This window comes from Lycium barbarum, chromosome 1, assembly GCF_019175385.1.
Source record: "Lycium barbarum isolate Lr01 chromosome 1, ASM1917538v2, whole genome shotgun sequence".
NCBI lineage: Eukaryota > Viridiplantae > Streptophyta > Magnoliopsida > Solanales > Solanaceae > Lycium > Lycium barbarum.
Window position 1 is genome coordinate 170191162 of NC_083337.1, and position 15821 is coordinate 170206982.

A 15821-nucleotide genomic window follows, 5' to 3' on the forward strand; every position below is an offset into this window, starting at 1 on the left:
TAATGTTCCAACATTCTGTTCTCTAAATGCAGAAAAATGCAAAAAGATCCGTTCACGCGGGTGTTTACACTAACTCAATAAGTACATTATGTACCATTTTATAAACTGTTATAACTAAATTATAGTAAATTACAGTAATAAATATTCAATCATATCAATTTTTTCATTAATTATGATAAACTAATGTAATTTGACGTAAACATCAAGTGTAATTAATTTTTTTGATAAAAATAAATTAATTTTACTCTCTAGATTATTAACCTTCTTCTATTTCTTTTTTGAATATGATGTTTTTCTTTGATTTATAATTTTAAAAAATCATATTGACAAGCTAATTCCACTCCTAATTCCTGTGCCGTACTAATTATTAGGAGCTATTCTGGCTGAATATTTTATGTATGGTGAATGATTTAAAGTTCAAAATGAATTATGTTATTTCTTAAGATAAGAATTACGAGAATAATCGTTGTCTATTTTAGATTTCGTACGAGAATAATATTATTGAACTTTCAACAATCATCCAACTTATCATGATTTATTATCACAAAACTGTCGGCCATTAGCTTCCACGCTCTCGATTATTGTACACCAAAACAGGCCAAAAAAAAAAAAAAAAAAGGAAAACAAACTCAGCATTTTCCTCTTTTTCTTTCTTTCTAGGCTTATAATTCAGACAATTCTAACATCAACTCATTGGATCTTGAAAAAAGATCATCCCAAAACCAGTTATCATCTAAGCTGGAATTAAGCTGGTAATCTTCCTCCAATAATGACAAATCAAGATTATTGTCATTATTATTAGTATTATCATTAGTGTCATCAACCGGTGCCCACAGTACCTCGGACCAAAAATCGTCATCAATTTCAAGCAAATTATCCAACATTATTTGATCTCTGGAGTCATCAGCAAGAGAACTTGTAGCAGTTGTGTTTAAACATGAATCTTCACTCGATGATATTGACGACGATGAACGTACAGAAGAACTTGTTTGTTGAATCTCCGGATTTATTTTAGGACTCGATATTTTAGAATTTTCGGGCTCCAAATGCATGTCCGAATTAGAATTTTCGGGCTCCGAATGTATGTCCAAATTTTCTTCCGATTTTGATGTTTCCATGGTTTCTTCTTGTATTCCCGCTGTTTCTTCAGATTCAGATTTATTCATTTTCTTCTTCACCCGAGTATGCCAAATGTTTTTTATTTCGTTATCTGTTCTTCCTGGTAATCTTGAGGCAATAGCAGACCACCTGCAAAAAAAAAATCATCATGTCAAAATCAAACGCTTTATCGAGCCAACTTAACTCAGTAATTTTACATAAACGTGTGAAAAAATCACTAAACTATCAACAAATGTTTAAATTCTAAATTTATTTCTAAAAAAAGGGTAATGAGTTTACTATGCTAAAAAGTTTAAACATTGAATTTACTAAATTTGGATTCTAAATTCACCTTTGATTATGACCGATCATTATTGATACTCTAAGTGGTCGTTTGGTAGGTAGATAAATTATCTCGAGATTATAATTTCGGAACTAATTTATCAAATATCTTGAGATTATGCATTTTATGCTTTATTTGGTATAAAATATTCTATTAAATATGATACAAAAAATTAGTATTAAAATATTCTCGTTTATACCATGCACCAAACGACCCCAAAGCTAAAAATCAACTCCTACATCCTGCATGACCCACATCCTCTATTATTTAATTTGTTGTGTACTTCCATTTGGAAGGCAAAGGAAAAAAAACAAGGGCAAAAAGGAAGGAAAAGAAAAAAAACGTACCTATTTCCAAGAACTTTATGCAACTTGATAATGGTGTCTTCTTCTTCAGGAGTAAAATTCCCTCTCTTAATATCAGGTCTCAAGTAATTAGTCCATCGGAGTCTACAACTCTTTCCACATCTTAATAGACCTGAAAATAATGACATTGTAGCGTTCATATCAAACATTTTCAGGATTTGAACGTAATGAGTAACAGAACATCTTCAACATTATTGGCTTTACGAAAGCCAATAATGCTGACCACAAGTAAAATTAGTACCTGCAAGTTTAGGAAGTGCACGCCAATTTGGATGGCCATTTTTATTAATGTAGTTGATGAGTAAATCATCTTCTTCCTTGCTCCATGGACCTCTTTTTAATCCAAGCTTCTCACAGCATGGAGATCTGCCCATTTTTCTCTGTTCAATAATTTTCTCTCTCTATTTGCTATGTTTTTGTGTGTGTTTTATCTTTCATTTGGGAACTTGAAGCTGATATATATATATAAATAAATATAAATATTACCCAGTGGAAGGGTCAGTGAAATTGAGCAGTCTAATAGTAATATTCCATTTTTAAAAAAAAAAAAAAAAACCCCCACATGATTCTTTCGTACGATGACGACGTGACAATTTATGTCTCGAAAGTTGGTTAATTACAAAAAATATTGGATTCGACCATCTTTATATTATTTTTAAATGTGATGATACTATTATTACTCCATTATATAATTAATACTGGGCGACAAGAAAATCCTATTGGGACTCAGTTCTGGCCATAGTTCGATTTAAATTGGACTGGAGATTTGCTCAGTTGGGTGTCATCAAGCTGAGTTTCCTTTCGTCAAAATATTACACTATATATAAGATTAAAATTATTATTATTATATAAATAGTTGCTATCGATCCCCTTAATTTTTTCATTATTTATGTATTTATATTTTAAATTTTCTTAGTGAATATCCTGACTACTCACTCGGTGTCATTCGACTGAACTTTAACGCCATCGCCTGAAGAGTTATATATATAAATTTGTTAGTACAATTTTTGTAAATTTTTTAGATACTTTAAATTATAAAATTTTGTGACTTATAGTAATTACACAATTCTTTAGTTTCTAAATATTTAAATTTAACTTGAAAAACAAAAAAAACTGGATATTTTGAATTGAGTTTGAAAATAACGTAGGACAATACTTGATGTAATGTTGCTTATTTTTCATATGAAAGTTATATATGTCTGAGCAATAATCTACATTCACTAGAAATGAGTTTTCAGACTAGTATCTTGTATGTACCTTAGGACAATACTTGATGAAATGTTGCTTCTTTTTCCTATGGAAGTTATATATTTCTGAGCAACAACCAACATTCACTAGAACTGTGTTTTCAGACCAGTATCTTGTATTTATCTGTGTAATATTTGACTTGAAACTGAAAAGAAAGAAAAAAAGTGTATTTGAGATATAAAATTCATTTGAAAAAAATCTTTGTGAAAGTTGAGAGAATAGGAACCATTGCTTAACGTAAAGAATTAGCTGTATTACAACATTTAACCTTCTTTTTTGGTTTCTCGCTCATATCTGGTATTTGTTTTGAGGGCCAAATTAACTCAAATACGCGAGGTACAAGATCCATTAAATGTAAAAATGTTTTTTTATCATAAACTTTTTCACTTACAAGACTTGAAAAATCCAACTAAGAATAAAGTACTCTTATCCATCTGCTACAATCGAGTTACAGTATTTAATTTAACTTAAGTATTTATGAACACATATCGTTGTAGTAATTATTTTTTTTTGGTTAAACGGATACTTTTAATATATATATATATTAAATTACAAGATAGTTGGGGCATCCATGCCCGTTACTTGTTTTGAGTTTGCACCGATTGACGAGTCATTACAAAAAGGAATAAGTCTGTTGTAAACAGTACCCATTACATCAAAATACATATTACTCGCTCCGTCCCAAAAAAGTTATCCTCTTTTGACTTGACACAAATGTGTGGTCCAAAACAAGCCTTACATATTTGTGTGGCTGTAAATCATCTCACAAAGTTAAATTATTTCTAAATATAGAAAGATGACAGTTTTGTTGGGACAGAGAGAGTATAAACGAAAGGGAAGGGGGGGGGGGGGGGGGGGGACACTTGGGCAGAGTCTAGGTTCCTCAAAAAGTTGTTGCCTTCCTCCTTCTTTTGCCATCAGGTCTGCCACCTTGTTTTGCTCTCGGTATTCATGCTTTAGTACCGAATGGTCTAGCGCCATTAGCAAGTACGTGCATTCAAAGATAATGTGGTTATAAGGAGATGTTTTTATCATCGTTATTACCTTTGTCGAATCACTGGTGATCTCAATTGATTTTAAATAATGCTCCACTGCAATTTTCAATCCCTACATAAGATTGGTTAGTTCAGCAAAATTATTTGTAGTATGGGGTAGACCTTTCATATATCCTATCACCAATTGCCCATGGCAGTCTCTTATTACACCCCCCCCCCCCCCTCCCCCACCCATAATTCCCCCTATAAGGGTTACCAAAGCATGAGCCATCAGTGTTGAGTTTGGAATGGTTTGCTGTTGGAGGCTTCCATTTAAAATACACCCTGGTTCTGTTTTTTGCTATCGGAATGGGAGAACATAACAATGAGAATTCAATAGCTTGACTATAGAGGTAATATTTGCAACTACCAGTCCAATTTGCAACTACTAGTCCAAAAATAATTATATCGTACTATGAAATCATTAGAATTCCCTATCATTTTGAACAGGGAGAAATGGAATTTTGGCCTCTTTATAATTTTTTTTAGTCTTATGACCTTTTTACAAGAAATTTCATTTTTTACACATAAGAGATATGAAAAAGACATTTTCTTCTACTTAAATTATAAGAGGTCAAGAGATCTTATTTTCTCTTTTGAACAAAATATGAACAAAGAAGAAGCTGGCACCTTGACAAGAAATATTTAGCAAACATATTTTTCCCTTTGTCTCAATTTATGTAATATTTTTTATTTTTCAAGATTCAAACCATTTAAATTTTGAAGAACATAGTATTTTTTTTAATCATATTTACATGGAAAATGAACAAAATACGATTTATAGTATTTTTGGTTTAACTTTTAAATATCAAAATTATAATTAAAATATTACGATGAACTAATCTAATTTAATTTTAAAAATTAATCAAATTAAATATGAAAAAGCCAAAAGCACCGCCTAAGAGACCACTTAGTATGACTTATGAGAGGGTGTGTTGGGGTTATTTAACACGTGATATATCTGTAATACAACGACTTGCCATGCTTTGTGGTCCCATGTTACGGTCACTGTCGATGAAAAATGAATGCATTTTTATTTACTAATGAAAAGTTTACTGAAAAGTCGTGATGCAATGTAAATATGATTAAAAGATAAAACATAAAACATAAAACATATTCAGTATTTTTTGTGGCCGCTGGAATTTAATCTGAAACATCATAAATCTTAACCTACTTTATTGACGATTAGATTATACATTTTGACTTCTTATAATAAGTTATTCCGTATTTTATTAGGCTGATGTGATATGTAGAATTACTTAGTGGTGGATGTAAAATTTAAATCTAATGAGTTTAACTGTTAGGTTTCTTACTAGAACCTATTGTACAGTATTATGAAATTATATGTTGATCAAATTTTAACATTTATTTTAAATTTTTTAATGACTTCACATACGTTTGCACTTGATGCAGAAATACATTCGGTTTAGTGAAACCCGTAAATTGCATGTTACTCCCTCCATCCATTTTTACTTGTTCCGTATTGATTTAGCACATTCTTAAGTAGCCATAAGTAATGATAATTTTGTTGTATCACCCCTAATTATTAATAAGTCATCTAATGATCGAAATCAATCAAACATACTTTAAAAGTTATGCAGTCAATAACAATTCATTGAAGTTTCCAACCTAATAATTATTAGTAAGGGTAGAACATGTATAGAATGATAAATTATCTATTGGTTTTTCAAACTAGACAAATAAAAATGGACACTATTTTTACTATAGAGTATAAGTAAAAATGGATCGAGAGAGTATACATTAAAAATAAATATTATTCCATCCGTTTATAAATAAATGATGTTTTAGGTTTTTCATTTTGTTTCATAATAAATGGTGCTTTAAGATTTCATAAAGAAATTGATCTTATTATTTCAAAATTACCCTTATTTACATAATCAAGCAAGGGCGGACCCACATGTAGTGGTCCGAGTGCTTGAATTTCTATATATTTTTATATAGAAATTCCTTAAAATTGTGATATATTGGCAGAATAGCACCCACTGTACAAAAGTTGGGGTGAGTGCTTTGGTGAGTCCGGAACCAAAATGCCCCAAAAAAAATCACTTTGAATCAAAATACCCTAACAAAAAAAAAAGTTACAAAATTACCTTTAGCGCAGTAATTTACTGCGCTAAAGCAGCTCACAGAGACGGAGCAGTTAACTTCTTTAGCGCAGTTTTTTACTACGTTATAGAAGCACTTAAAAAAAATTCTATAACGCAGTAAAATACTGCGTTATAGAAACAGTACCCAATTTTTTTTTTACTGCGTTATAGAAACAGTACAAAAAAAATGTCCAACTTTATTTTTTGCAACAGTTAGTGTTTTTTTCCATACTTTGACCAATGATTAGTCGTGTGTCAAGACTCCGAAACGTCAATATTTTATATAGAACCTGATATTTTTTTCTGCGTACAATAATGTAGGGTCAATACATCAAGGATACGTATACATTCGAATCGTCATTTTAGGGGTTGAAAAGGTGCCCGAAGTAAGTTTTGTTTGAAAAAACTTAGTGTTTGACTGTAAGGTTATTTTAATCAACTTTATATGTCGAGAAAATTAGTCAGCTTTATTTTCAAAAATTGAAATCGCAGAAGTGAAATTGACATTCACAGCTACATTACCCCGAGATTTTTATGTTGAAATCTATTGCGTATCATCATCTTATAAGTAAATAAAACTGAAAATTTCACGCCAATTTGGGGGAAAATTGAAATTGAATGGGATAAAAGGTGTTTTTTTTTAAATTGGCTCGGCCAAACAGCCTTGTGGCAATTTGTCCACATAGATCTCGAAAAACTACGCAAGTTAAAAAAAAACGCGTAAAACGGACGTCCGAGCACAAAGTTATGACCATCTAAAGTTTGACAACTTTACAACTAATTTTTCTCTCTATATTTTTTAGAATTATATTTATATTCAAAATAAAGTTATGTTTTGATTAAAAAATAACACGCTTAAATCAAAATCTTAAAAAATATAACATCCAAAAGTTTCCAAACAAAACTTACTTCGGGTACCTTTTCAGCCCCTAAAATGACGATCCGAACGTCTACGTATCCTTGATGTATTGGGCCTACATTATTGTACCCAGAAAAAAATATCAGGTTCTATATAAAATATTGACTTTTCGGAGTCTTGACACACGACTAATCATTGGTCAAAGTATAAAAAAACACTAAGTGTTGCAAAAAATAAAGTTGGCCAAATTTTTTTTTGGTACTGTTTCTATAACGCAGTATTTTACTGCGTTATAGATTTTTTTTTTAAGTGCTTCGATAACGCAGTAAAATACTGCGCTAAACCAGTTAATGGCTCCGTCTCTGTGAACTGCTTTGGCGCAGTAAATTACTGCGCTAAAGGTAGTTTTATAACTTTTTTTTTGTTGGGATATTTGGTTCAAAGTGATTTTTTGGGGGCATTTTGGTTCCAGACCCGTGCTTTGGTTGAGGCCTGAGTTGAAGGGGCTGACTCGGTGAAGCGAAAGGGTTCGAATCCTATTAACACAATTTTTTATGAGTTTCCCCCTATTTTTCTAGCACTTGGTTTTAACATAAAATTTCTTATGTTTATTTTGTTGTTCCCACTGACTTTTCCATCATTTCTCCAAAGTATATATTCTTTTATTTTTTTATATATTCTTTTATTTTTTTACTTTCTTTGTTCACTTTTTATTAAATTTTTTTAAATTGGTTTTCATCAACTTTTTTAATTTTTATTATTGTGTTCCAATAATTTCTTACGTTTTGTTTTTAACTTTTCTTAATGGTTTTTTGTAATTTTTTTAATTATTGTGTTCAAATAATTTTGCACTTGTATTGTATGGTTGGTAGACGATAGCAACTTTACAGTAAAATAATATCAGCACCAATGATTTTAAAATTTTGGATCCGTCACTGTAATTAAGAATTATTAAATAGCTTTTCTAGGAAAGATTTAACTTTGAAAGAGATAAAATTTAATTAGGGATAAATTAGCAAAAATACTCATAATTTTCGAAGAATGAATAATTTCTTAAGAAGTGTGAATAAGCTAAAAACAATACTTATTATGAAACAGAAAAAATACTACTATAGGCCAATTTAACCGGACAAATGTACCCCACATGACTTTTATGTTATATTAAAAAATGAATGGTACGAAATTTGGTAGAAGAAATGACGTAAAAGATAATGTGAAGCCGCGACTAGTTAGGATCAATAATATATGGTCCAACATGGGCCCCACTTCTCTGTTTGCTGCAAAAATCCTCCGTTTGCCACGCCCCAAAGTTTTTTTACAAAAAAAACTCATTTTACCTTGACTATTATCTTTATCGGGTACAATTATTATTGGTTTTCTTTCCTCCACACAAATGGCATATTCTTATAGGAGCAGTACTCTACTCAATCAATTGCCCTGCTCTACCTTTTCTCTGACCAAAGTGTTTGGCATTTCAAAGTATATTCGTTTGTTCCTTTAGAATTACCATAAAGTAAAACTTTTACCCGTAATAATTTTTTGGTTAATCCTGAAACTAAACTTTTACCCGTAATAGTTTTTTGGTTAATCCTGAAATTTTCGGCAGATACTGAAAGTTGAATAAGATTCCAATTATAAAATGCTGGGTAATAGTTGGCCAAGTGAATGCGACAAGGGATTATCCGTACTGGAATTGATGGGAATCTAATATCAATTTCTTGCTGCCGCATGTGTACACGTAACAAAAAAAGAGTTACTACTATTTGTTTCTGTTTTTGTGGGTGTGAAAGAGGGAGATACCGTTTGGATTAGTTAATTATAAATACTTGATAAGCATTGCATATTGATAAGTATTTTTGTATGCTAAAATAATTTTATAAATAAGCAGTTAAGTGTTTGATAGAAGTGTTGAAATTGATAATAAATACTTGATTTGGTTGCTACAAAAAAAAGTGTGAATAAGCCATTCTTGTGATAAAATGGTTAAAATACCCTTAATATTCAACAAAATAATTCAAATTTAGACATATTTTTGTAAGGAAAAGGATGAAAGACAGATATAAATAGAGAATAAGTTTTAAATTTTGTTTAATTTGAAAGATATTTTGAGAATTAAAAAAAATATTATGAATAAAAAAATCAAATTTAAAGTTATTGTAAGATAAAAAATCATAAGTTGTGGTGATGAACTTAGGACTATTGATTAATTTTGACTTATAACCACTTTGATCGTTTATCAAACGTGTAAATAAGTTAAAGGATACTTACAAGATGACTAATAGCCTGTTTGGCCAAGCTTCTAAAAATAACTTATTTTAAAAAGTATTTTTCAAAAAAGTATTTTTGACTAAAACTAGTTTGTGTTTGACCAATTAATTTAAAAAATACTTTTGAGCAGTAATTAGTGTTTAGCCAAACTTTTAAAAGTGCTTTTATATGTATTTTTCTCAAAAATACTTTTCAAAAAAGTACTTTTGTGCAAAAGTTATTTTTTTAGCTTCTAAAAAATTGCTTCTGCTACTTCTCAAAAGCATTTATTTTCTCCCAAAAGCTTGACCAAACACTTCACTTTTTTAAAAATAAGCACTTATTGAAAAAATAAGTACTTTTGAGGGAAAAATAAGCTTGGCCAAACAGGCTATAATAAGCACTTAACTTCACGTTGAAAAGTTGATTTTATTAAAAAAAAAGTTACATCAATTTATTTGATAGTTGGTATATTAAGGCCCCGTTTGTCCATACAAACAAAAAAAAAAGATCATTTTTTTTGAAATTTTGGAGTTGGAGTTGTGTTTGGTCATAATTTTTGAAATTATAGTTTTTAGTGAAATGTAATTATAAAAAAAGTGAAAAAAACTGATTTTTTTTGAAAAATAAGTTTTTGACAGTCCAAAATACAACTTCAAGTTGTATTTGATATTCTTATGGCCAAACGCTGAAAAGTGAAAAAAAAATCGAAATAAAATGAATAATTCTTATGGAAAAATGCCCCCTAAGACTTTGGTTACAGGAGTACTGTTATATGAATAGTGTTTGTACTACTAAAAAAATTAAAACAATAATTGGATTGGAACTTGGAAGAAGTACCGTTCACAAAGCATATCCAACATGTGCAAAATATTGTGGCCATAAATGCGAATTCATACAGATCGCATATCAAATGGCAATGGTTGTTGGAATAATAAATAGGAGTATAAAAAGACAGAGTAGAAGCACGATTTTGAACCGTGAAAAGTTTACCGTTATTTAAATAAGTCTTTTTAAGATACAGTGAAAATATTATATACTGTAAATTGATATAGCCATTCCTTAAGGGACCTGCATTTGTAGAGTTAAAATGAAATTTTCATTTTATGTATTTTCTTATATGCTACATTGGGTGTGTTGTTGTATTTTTTTTATAGGTTGCAATCAAATTTGTTTTTGCCTTATAATCTCACTATACATAGATTACAAATTAAACACTAATTATGTAATAATCCTCCCTAATTTGTAGAGTATTACAGGTACTACTTTGAACACAACCTTGATAAACGGGTCCAAACCTATATTTCTAGCGGTGGAGCTAAAGATATTTATGTCTATTTTCCGTAAATACTACATATGACGTGTCCAAATCGCAAATCAATGGTCATAGCACGACACATTATATTTATTACGTTCACAACAACATATATAAACGGTAAAAGTTACATATAATAGGTGTTTATATCAAATCAAAAAATGTATAAAATGTGATTCAATAGAGGGGGTGCAACTGACCACTTTCATTACACTGTATATATAAGATTAATTTGTTTAGTTATGCATAAATATAAAATTTTGTATCCCCTTAACACAATATAAATTTTAGCTTAGTGGTTAAAGGGCACAATATTTAACCCATTGTTGCGGGTGAGTCTAGCTAGAGACCTTCTCTTTACCTTTTAAAATCTCCTTATCAAAAGCCAGTCCCAGCTCCGCCCTGCTTAATGGTCCGATAAATTTGAATGGTATATTGGATAAAAGCCACTTGTCTGCTTGGAGTTTTAATGGTCCTGGATGCATTTGATTTTTTCACAAAATTAATCAAAGCTAACATACCCGTTGGGTCTTTCACAAAAAATCAGAAAAGGAAAAGAAGTGGAGTGTAATTTTAATTTTCCTAATAGTTATGTTATCGATTTTTTTTTACAAAAATTTGATCTCAAAAACACAAAAAAAATTGAATACATACAAATTAAACTATTAAAACTCTAAGCAATCAGGTGGGTTTTATTATCCAAGATACCATTGAGTTTTACTGCCATGCATACTGGACCATTAAAAGTAGCGGACATGGATCCTTCCCAGGGGCGGATCCACCTTGAAGGGTTGAAAAAAAAAAAACTCTATATACATATATTCATATACCTTGAAAAACTATTATATATTTTTAAAGGATCCTGAAATATAATTGCTAAAATAATTCAGTTGGTAGGAGTGCTCTTAAGCTAATGCTCTTGGTTGCGACTCGAGTTAGAATCTCGACTCCCACAATTATTACCTTTTAAGATAATGCAGTTTTTTAATTTCAATTTTATTTTATTATCTTTTTATTGTTTAGTCCCCCTCTCGTTTTACTTTTTCATTAAATCCCTCCCCCAAAAGCCCCAAATTTCAAACGATATTTTCCGACTTCGCACTCATCATTTCCCAACGTAATAAGCAAAAAAAAAACTCTTTTGGCTCTCTCCATTCTCAAACCCTTCTTCCATTTTTTCCATTATCAAGTTTCTCACAAATCACTAAGTTAGGACCTCACCCATAGTCGAATCTATTATCGATATTTGAATTCGAGCCAATGATCGGACTTCTCTTACGATAAAGCTTTTTTTTTTGTCGAACGAACACATTTTATTTTCTCAATACAAAGCACCTTACAGCAACATGTAAATGTAATCAAACCTAATGTTATCCCTATTCTTCGACCACCTCTGTAAATATCCCCCTTCCCTTTATGTACATTGGCTACTTATAAAGCTCTTCTATCCACTCTTTATCTTTACATCTTGTCTTCCTATTCAATATATCAAAAATTCTCTCTTTTGTTTCCATATGTACGGTCACAATTACTCTCTGAGGTCTTGGTACACGCTGCTGCCATAGGGCTTCATTTCTGGCTTCCCAAATATGGTAAATTAATGCAGTCCATACAACCCATAGCAAGCTTCTGCTGATTTTGCCCTGGGCCTTTCTAGCTAGTCTGCTCCACATTACCTCTAGTTCCAAGTTCCTTCCATGTATTTGCAACCATTTCATGATCTCCTCCAAGCAGTACTTGGAGTACACGCACTCGAAAAACAAATGCTTGATAGTTTCATCACAGTTGCCACAGAGGGTGCAATCCTTCTCTCTACATAGCCCCATGTTATATAACCTATCTCTAGTTAGTATTTTTCCATGCATGACTAGCCAGCTAATGAAGCTATGCTTTGCAGTGTTTGCATTACCCCATACTGCCCTCCAACAATGTCTGTGATTGCCTTCAGTCATCCTCCATTGATATCCACTCCTTATGGTATACTTCCCATGTAATTTCAGCCACCAGTTGCCCACATATCCAGTTGCGTATTTCTCTTTTATGCCACATATTTTTTTCCAATACCAACAGCTATCCTGGGGGGGGGGGGGGGGGGGGGGGGGGGGGGAAGAGTACTGCCACCAGTCTTTGTCCTTCAGGTATACATGGTGAACCCATTTTACCCACAAATTATCAGATTTATTAGCTATGTTCCAGACATACTTAGCCACTGCTGCCTCACACAGTCAGAGATCCCCAATCCATCTTCCTTCTTTGGCTTACATACCATATCCCAAGCTATTAATGGGGGCTTGTTTGTATGTGTTTTCCCACTCCAAATAATGTTCCTGCACACTGCCGTAATGTCCTTGAGTACGCTCTTTGGTAGCACAAATATGGAGGCCCAATAAGAATATATGTGCATTAGTACTGAGTTCACAAGTTGCACCCTTCCCGCATATGAGAGGTTCTTGGACCCCCAAACATTCACTCGTGCCACCATCGTTTCTAACAATGTTTCACAATCCATTGCCGATAACTTTTTTGATGTTATTGGTACACCCAAATATCTAATGTATCCAGTCAGATCACAGATATCTTCTACCACCTGCGTCTCAATGTTGGTTGTAAATATGTTGGATTTAGTAGCATTTGTTGTGAGCCCTGAAGTTTCTGAGAATGTCTTCAAACTTCTCAACATGAGCAGGATAGGTAGAAATTCACCTTTACTAAAAATGAGCATATCGTCGGCAAAACAGAGGTGATTAAGTTTCAGCCCTCTGCATTTAGTATGGAATTTAAACTGTGCTTTATCTGCAACCCATGTCATTATTCTAGTGAAGTATTCCATACACACTACAAATAATAATGGAGAGATTGGGTCCCCTTGTCTTAGGCCTCTCTTCCCTTTAATGTTCCAAACTAATTCGCCATTCAATGCTATTTTATACGCTGGGGTGGTGATGCATTCCATTATCCATTTGATGTATTTACAGGGAAAATTTAGGCCATAGAGCATTTCTTCGACAAACCCCCACTCCACTGAGTCGTATGCCTTCTCCAGGTCAATCTTGATCAGGCAGCTGCTGGTAGTGTGCTTCCTATTGTATAGCCTGACTAGGTCCTGACAAATCAATATATTTTGCACAATGGATCTGCCTGCAACAAAGGCACTTTATTTGTCAGCAATGATGTCCGGTAATACCAGCTTCAGTCCTTGAGCATAGCATCTTGGATATTATCTTGTATATAGTATTGCAGCATGAAATAGGTCCGAAGTATCCAACCGTCTCAGCATGTACTTCTTTTGGTATTAATCTTATCACTGTTTCATTTATTCCCTAAATCATTTGGCCATGTTCAAAGAATTCCATGACTCCAGCCGTTACATCCCTTCCAACAATATCCCAGCTGTCTTTGAAGAACTTGCTCCCATATCCATCTGGGCTGGGGGCTTTATCATTCCCTATAGCCCATAGTGCAGCCTTCACATCTTGGTCATTAAAAGGGGCTGCTAGCATACTTCTTTGGTCGACATTCAGTATGGGCCCTGTCCTTATCATGGCACTATCAGCATGTTGTCTATTTTCATTTGCAGTTCCCAATAGCTCAGTATAGTATTCTGTGAAGGCCCTGCTAATATCCTCCACTTCTGTTATATATACCCCCTCCTTATTTTTTATGGTAAATATTCTATTTGTGTTTCTTCTGGCTTTTAAGAAGCTATGATAGAATTTAGTATTCTGATCTCCCTCCTTCAGCCATGCCACCTTACATTTTTGTTGCAAAACCTGGTCCCTAGCCCTCTGCACCTTCAAGCATTCATTAGCCAATTGGACTTCTTTATCAATTAGTTGCTTATTTTGTGGATTCAGCTGTATCTGATGTTGGCATTTAGTCAACCTAGTCATTGCCTTCTCCGCTTGTACTTCTATATCACTAAATCTCGCTTTGTTTAACTGTAGTAATACTTTCTTCAACCTCTGCATTTTCCCCCTTACTCTGAACATTTTCCTGCCCATGCTATGCTCATTCCAACTTCGTTCCACTTTTTCTTTGAAATCTGGTGCGCTACTCCACATGTTGAAGTATTTGAATTGTCTCACCACACCTTTATTCCCATCCTCCCAGCTGATGATGGCAGGACAATGGTCAAACAGACCTTCATTAAGGAAGTGAACCCTTGATGTAGGCAGCAGTGTTATCCAGTCAGTATTTACCAGGACTCTGTCTATTTTACTATACACTCTGTCATCTCCTTTTTGTTTGTTGCTCCATGTATAGTAGGATACTGAGGATTTAAGATCTTGCAGCCCACATCTGTCTACACATTCAGTGAACTCTCTAATCTCTGCTAGTGTTACCGGACTTCCCAATCGCTCTTCCTGTTTTAGTATACAGTTAAAATCTCCCATAATCCCCCAGGGCCCTGTTATACGATCATTAATCTGCTGTATGGCATCCCATAAACTTCTCCTCATAGCTTGATCATTAAACCCATACACCATGGTGATGATCATTGTCCTTCCAGTCCCCTTGTGTGTCACCTTGCTATGTATTAGCTGTTTTGTCACCATTTCTATATCCATTTCAAATATTTGAGGCTGCCAGAATAACCATATCCTACCCCCAGGATGGGCAGATAGATTAGTTGTGAATTCCCACCCATTACACAGATTAAGATAAGCTTGTTGTGTTTTAGCTCTCTTAATCTTAGTCTCCAGAAGTCCAAACAGTCCAACTTTTGCTTTTCTCATGAACAACTGCATTTCCCTTTGCTTGTTAGACCTGTTTAGACCTCTGGTATTCCAGAATCCTATTTTATCCATTTGGGATGGGGGTACCCCCACCCTTACTGTTCCCAGGGCTTGCACTTGGCTGTTGTATGACAGATTCTGGACATTGCTACACTTCATCGTCCTCCTTATTTTGTAACACCTCAAATAAATTTGCATGTATATTCTCTTGGTTTTGCACCTTTGTACCTGCATTTGTTGGGGTCCTTCTCTGCTCCTTCCCATTCTTCTTATTCACTTCTTGTACCATTTGGTTCCCCTCCACCACGTACTCCTCTTGTTTTGCCTGTTTTTTACCCTTCTCCAGTTTCTCCAGCCATTCTTTATCCCTTTGTTGCCTTCGACATTCATTAACCCCATGTCCAAAGTTCTTGCATCGTGTACACATGGTTGATTTCCATTCGTACTCTACTCTCTGCTCCACAATTC

The 15821-nt window shown here is 33.1% G+C and overlaps 3 protein-coding genes across 3 annotated transcripts; all 3 read right to left on the reverse strand.

Annotated features, from left to right (window-relative positions):
* Positions 1 to 507: 507 nt before the first annotated feature.
* On the reverse strand, positions 508 to 2251 carry LOC132607821 (transcription factor MYB13-like). Its single transcript, XM_060321900.1, has 3 exons — positions 2048 to 2251; positions 1789 to 1918; positions 508 to 1248 (listed from the first exon to the last, which is right to left on the reverse strand). Exons 1-3 carry the CDS (start codon positions 2178 to 2180, stop codon positions 663 to 665), a joined length of 849 nt encoding a protein of 282 aa, XP_060177883.1. The 5' UTR covers positions 2181 to 2251; the 3' UTR covers positions 508 to 662.
* A 9793-nt stretch (positions 2252 to 12044) lies between these two features.
* Positions 12045 to 12569, reverse strand: LOC132618044 (uncharacterized). The gene has a single exon (XM_060333105.1). It carries the CDS (start codon positions 12567 to 12569, stop codon positions 12045 to 12047), a length of 525 nt encoding a protein of 174 aa, XP_060189088.1.
* A 1368-nt stretch (positions 12570 to 13937) lies between these two features.
* Positions 13938 to 15425, reverse strand: LOC132618052 (uncharacterized). Its single transcript, XM_060333111.1, has one exon. It carries the CDS (start codon positions 15423 to 15425, stop codon positions 13938 to 13940), a length of 1488 nt encoding a protein of 495 aa, XP_060189094.1.
* Between the last annotated feature and the right edge of the window lie 396 nt (positions 15426 to 15821).